The sequence below is a fragment of the Buceros rhinoceros genome, unplaced genomic scaffold (genome assembly GCF_000710305.1).
Source record: "Buceros rhinoceros silvestris isolate BGI_N320 unplaced genomic scaffold, ASM71030v1 scaffold10824, whole genome shotgun sequence".
Lineage (NCBI taxonomy): Eukaryota > Metazoa > Chordata > Aves > Bucerotiformes > Bucerotidae > Buceros > Buceros rhinoceros.
Genome location: NW_010407682.1, coordinates 8,188 through 13,845, shown reverse-complemented (window position 1 = coordinate 13,845; position 5,658 = coordinate 8,188). Strand labels below are relative to the sequence as shown.

Sequence of the window (5,658 nt, the reverse complement as noted above, 5' to 3'; positions counted from 1 at the left end):
GCTGAACAGCTCAGGGAAGATCTGCCCACCGGGAACATGCGTAGTTGGAATAGCCAGATGATAACCTATTTCAGGCATCTAATGTAGGTTGCGTATGTCAGGAGGCTCATCTCTCTGTATGGTGACTGCACAAAAGTAGGTGAACTCCTCTCAAAAGTGATTTAGAACACCCAAACTGAGGACTATTTAGGCTCCTAACTTGGATGCTCCAAGATTTTCCCCAGAAAACTCTTCTCTGGTTGTGCCGAGACTGAGAGTCCTAATTTAGGAACATGATGGACTCCTGAATTAGGAAGGGAATTACTTAGGAGCTCTGAATTACTGCTCCCTTCCTTTCTCCACCACGGACAGCAGAACCTGTCACAGCATCAGACCGAGGCCAGACTCTGGTTACAGTAATATTGGTGGCAACTGTGACATAACTTCATTCATTTATAGTAATGGAAGCTCTGGAATGGTAGAAATGAAAACACAGTCTGGTCTGCGATGATGAAATTCTTGTCTGAGAATTGCTGATATTGGAATCTTTGCTTCTGACTGAAAATTTTGAAACAAAAATCTCCATGTTTTTAAACACATACAATAACTCTAAGCTTTGTTTACTATCATGTTACACATTCACAGCACAGGAAATTGATAGTATCTGCTTATAGTCTGCTTGTTCCACAGCCATCACCTTACAAAAGTATCCAACTGTGGCAGAGAGAAACCAGAATCAGTCTGGGGAGTCTAAAAGTAAGCAGAAGATCAGCATAATGTGACAAATGAGACGAATGACTTTCATATACCTCAGTGTCTGTTCAGGTTCTGCATAACATTTCCTATCTGAAAAAGGGATTGTCCTTCTAAGCATCTGCAATTCCTGTAACAGCCTCTGTTATTTTGAGGGTTAAACCCTGATCCCATATAATTTGGTCAATTAAGGGTTAAAGGGTCCTGTCTTCACATAGCTGGTTTCTTAACTTTCCTAGAAGATGTGCCATTACATGCTTTACAAAAATGTGATTGAGGAAGAGACAAAACTGCAATTTCAAGATACTTTTAAAATGTAACAGATTTCAGATGCTGTTCTGTGGATTCCCTAGTATATTTGATTTTGGAATGTTTAATTTGCTGAGGGAACTGCTTCTTCTCTGGCATGCAAACACAATTATTAAAGCTCATTTCATTATTTTGAGACAGATAGCACAATTGGGTTCATTGTTTAACATTCTATCGCTATGAGTACCATGAAATTCCCTAATGATTAATAGGATTTCTTATTTTAAATAATCATGCTGAACCTTATTTGCAAGACTTATTAGGTCTGTAACTTCCATATGAATAATGCATCTCTAGATGTACAGCCAGCTTTGGAGAGCTGCTACTCATTTGCAGATATCCTTCTCTTTGACTGCTTTGGGGACAATTATTCTGCAACACGGAGCCCCCAGTTGTGTATTGCATCTCATCCTATTGTCATGAAAGGCAGCCTCAGGGGGATTTCCTCCTAGACATTTCTCAACCATTTTTAGGACACTGCTCTTTACCCTTGCACAGAATGGAAACACATTTTCTGGTAAGTCAAAAAGACAGCGAGGAGGGTGTTTTTACCTAACACAGACAATATCCTGCTGAGCTTCAGCCATGAAAGAGTCCTTTCTGGCTGAGCCCACACAGCTGGGGAGAAATTTAGAAGGGGAGCATGAAGTCCAGAGAGAGCTCACAGACCTTCCTGGGTATAACCCTTCCCATCCCTCCTGCACATGCATCCTCCACTATAAGCTGCAAGGAATTTTAAATGGCCATAAAGCTGAAACAACCCCTCCAATACAGACAGAAATACGATTTCTGTATGGTCGTTCAAAGAGCAAAAAACTCTGTGTTTCTCCCATGAGGACCACTCGGATTTCTCCTGTGCCCCCCTCCCCTCACCTCTGACACTGCCAGATCCCGTCGGTGCCTGTGACAAGCCCCCGTGTACTGAAGCTTTTGCTCACAGGCAGAAACCCACAGCAAAGCCCAGTTCCCCACTGCATACCGCAGCTGCTCTTCTGTACACACAGAGAGCATTTCCATGCTACTGCCTTCATGTATGTTATCACCCTCTCATTAAATAACAGGAGCCGTTTCAGCGAGAAACATTTTGACTCAAAGTGATTTTCTGTTCCTTCAGAGTGACCTGAACAAAAGATATTCCTGACAGAAAGTGCTGAAGCCCCATGATGAGCTCTCATCATTTCACGTGGTCCTTACCATTCACACTGACATTTCTACAGACACGAGTGAGAGCAAAAAAAAAATGGCAGTGGGTTATAGGGCCTTCTCTCCCTGGGTTTCAGCCACAGACAACCACACAGCTCATCCCTCTATGTATCAAAAGGTAGCCCCTTCTCATTTTTTAATTCCCAGTGAAGGAATAACAGAAATGAAGACAGTTTGCTACAAATTCCCATTCAACTATTTTCTTCATCAAAAATTCATACAAGCAGATGTAACAGATAGGAAAAAAAATGAAACACATACATGTTCTGATGTGAAGGCAACCAGTCTGGGAATAGCTGCCATTCCTTTTTCTTTAACTTCTGGGAACATCTTGAAACGTGCAATCAACATAGCATACATGTTAGATATGGCACCACCTGGAGTCCACAGTAATATACTGTTACTTTTTCTATGCATTGTAATATCATTGCAGAACAAATAACAAACCTTGCTACAGGTTTTCTAACTCTAAATGTTAATGTTTCTGCCATGAGGCAGAATGGATTCTTCTTCCTGATGCTCCTCACAGCTGGATTGTGCAATAACAGGACCTACTACACCCAACTTACACAAAGACTATTACTGCAAAAAATTATCGGGGCTTCCTTTCATACTAATTTTTGCTACCATTTCTCCTTTAGTCCCCAATCTTGTCTTTCCATATGCCATCCACACATACTCCCCACCTCCCAAGCAGACACCACCACAAGACAACTTCCTATGGAGCTTCCGATTGCAACCTAAACTGTGCTTCCCCTCCCAACTCAGGGTGTCATTTCATTTCCCACATCTGAAGACACACACACAGTGAGTCCCAACAGACACTATCTTCTGGATACCTGGATTGGAGGGAGGGAATAGGAAGGAAAAAGGGTCATTCTAACACATATTTTTCTTTTTATTTGTCTTCTGATAGGAGCGAGAGCAAAAGATTAGATGTCTCTAACACTAGCCTTAAAATCACTGGCGTACATTGACTTACAATGCCCATTTCAACATGGATGTTTTACCCACTTTAAGAAGGGTATCAGATGAGAGTTCTGCCAGTATTCCGTCCCCATATTTCAGTTGAAAATAAGCACTTTGTTTTTCCTTTCTGAGATATTTACGAACTGAGCCTCTGTGTCTACAGTGGAGCAATGTTTGGTTATACATTAATGCTGCATAAGCACTATGGGAATATAATACAGAACCTGAGGCGGAGTCTGTGTACTTTTACACATGTATGCACACAAACACACAGAGAGACATGTATACATAAAATCCATCAGTTTTATCCTGTATATATGCTCTCTCCTTATATATATATATATACACACACAGATTGATTGTATATTGATATTAATGCACATGTATTTATATAAAGCAAAGGTGTATATTGATCACGGGTTTAGCCCTTTAAATGAACAGATCAGAGTGCAGCCAAGGTAGAGTTCAACTAACACAACTTTCATCCATCTAAAAATGGAGTGAAGAGCACAAGACGTGCACTTCCAGAAGATGGTTCAGCTCATTCTAAGGTAGTTCTTTGTGGTACATGAGAAGACTTGCCCTGCAGGTTCACCCACCCCTCTCCCTTGAGTACATGGAGCTACTTTAATGAGTCCAGGGTAGACAGACACCCATGCTTAGACAGCGAAAATGAGGTAAGATGAAAATCTACCCTTTAAGCAGATCAAAGTATCTCCGCTGAAAGCAGTGACCAGCAGGGTGTACATGATGGCAAATGTAACATTGTTTTGACTTATTTAAGGTATGTATTTATACCGCTGGAGATATACATACCCAGAAACTGTACTCTTCATTTCTAATCAGTGTCCTAGCTCTGCTCTTGTAGTGAGGCTGCCCCTGCTCTGGGTTTTCCCTGACCTCACTGACCCTTCTATGAATCCACGGGAAAATACCATGGCATCACTGGCATGGGGATTAGTAGAGATTGGGTTTTTTCTTCTCCTGGTAACTATTTTGAAAGGTATGAACCTATTTCTACAACTCTTTTCACAAACAACAAAACAAGAAATAGATTAAGAGGAAGTGCTTGGGTATCTGTCCCTAAAAAATGCAGATGTGATGTAATGGCTGCTGTTGATTATTTAGGTGACTGAACTAAGGTGACCAAGTTGAAGAAATTTGGCCTATCTTGTCCAAAGTCATTGGCTCAGTGTCAAAAGAATCAAGACTGAAATGTTAAGTTTCTTCAGTACCAGGCTTTCCTATTATTATTTATTACCTAGCCATTCAACCTTCATCTTATTAATAAGCCCGCATTCTGCCTTTAATTTTGCAGCTGTGTTTACACTCACAGTTAATTGCAGGCAACAAAACACACCTACAGAATTTGGAAATCCTAATCAGGCCTTCATGCTTTGCATGTATTGATCCTGTATGTTTCATTCCGGAGAATGCAGAGAGTGAGATCCTTTTCTTTGCAACAATGAGGTCTTCAGCTGAAGCTGTGACAGTTTCAAAAGAGAAGACAGCACAGAGATGATTCTGATTACTGACTAAAAAAGCAGAACCTGCACACTGAGCATTGCTGCCTTAAGAGAGCGAATTAGAAAGATGCACTTTGCACAAATTGGAAATTGCAGAAAAAGAAAAGAAGAAGGGGCAGCATTGCAAACAGCCAGCACAGATACACACCTGCCAGAGAACCTGTCACCAGGCAGGTTTCAGCTAGATTAAGTGAGCTCATGCATCTGACACGCTAGCAACACCCTGGCCCCCAGGTCAGGCAGGGTCCTGTTGCAGACCCGGGAGGGACGGCGGTTCCTCCTGAGGCATACGTCTTTCTTGACTCACACTACCTCAAGTACGGTTTGCCAGACCTGGGCAGATCTGGTGCATGCACTGAGTCTTTCACCCCACCTACCCCTGTGCCCAGTCTCTGCTCACAACCTCTGGCTGAGCAGCATTGCTATTGCTCTTCTTTCCCCTCTCAGATCCCTGACCAGCCTGGCAGGGCTATTGCAGCTCAAGCACACAAGGTGAGGAACTGAAGACCAGCTGTACTGAGTCAGACCAGGGACTGTCCCGTTTCCAAAAGCTTTGGCTTAGGTCCTGGGCTTGTGATATGCCTTTACATGCTGCATTGTGTGATGGAGGCCATGGTTTTGGTTGGGACCTCTAAGGACTACAGTAAAAGCTGTCAGTGCTTTGGCTCTCTGTGTTTTTAAAATAAGGACTGAAAAAGAAGTAATGCAAATTCTTCTTATCTTTTTCTCCACCTCTGTGGAAAGGCCCAGGACAAACTCCTGCACCACTTCTCACATGTGCAGCCAGATGTGAGAAGTTGAAGATAAGCCATGCCTGATCTTCTCCACAACATGAACTTTACCCTTCACGCCCTTGGAGAGCTGAACATCCTAGGCTGTTATCAATGAGGCCTTTCCTTTGCTCAACAGTCCAAACACT

The 5,658-nt window shown here is 42.4% G+C and overlaps 1 protein-coding gene across 1 annotated transcript in view; it reads right to left on the bottom strand.

Annotated features, from left to right (window-relative positions):
• The window catches only part of LOC104492080 (glutamate decarboxylase 2-like), a gene marked incomplete at its 5' end in the record, with an annotated part of 36,769 nt that overhangs the window by 23,996 nt on the left and 7,115 nt on the right, over positions 1–5,658 (bottom strand). The window contains 1 exon segment of the mRNA XM_010134582.1: positions 2,506–2,621. Within this exon segment, the coding sequence (XP_010132884.1) occupies positions 2,506–2,621 (116 nt within the window).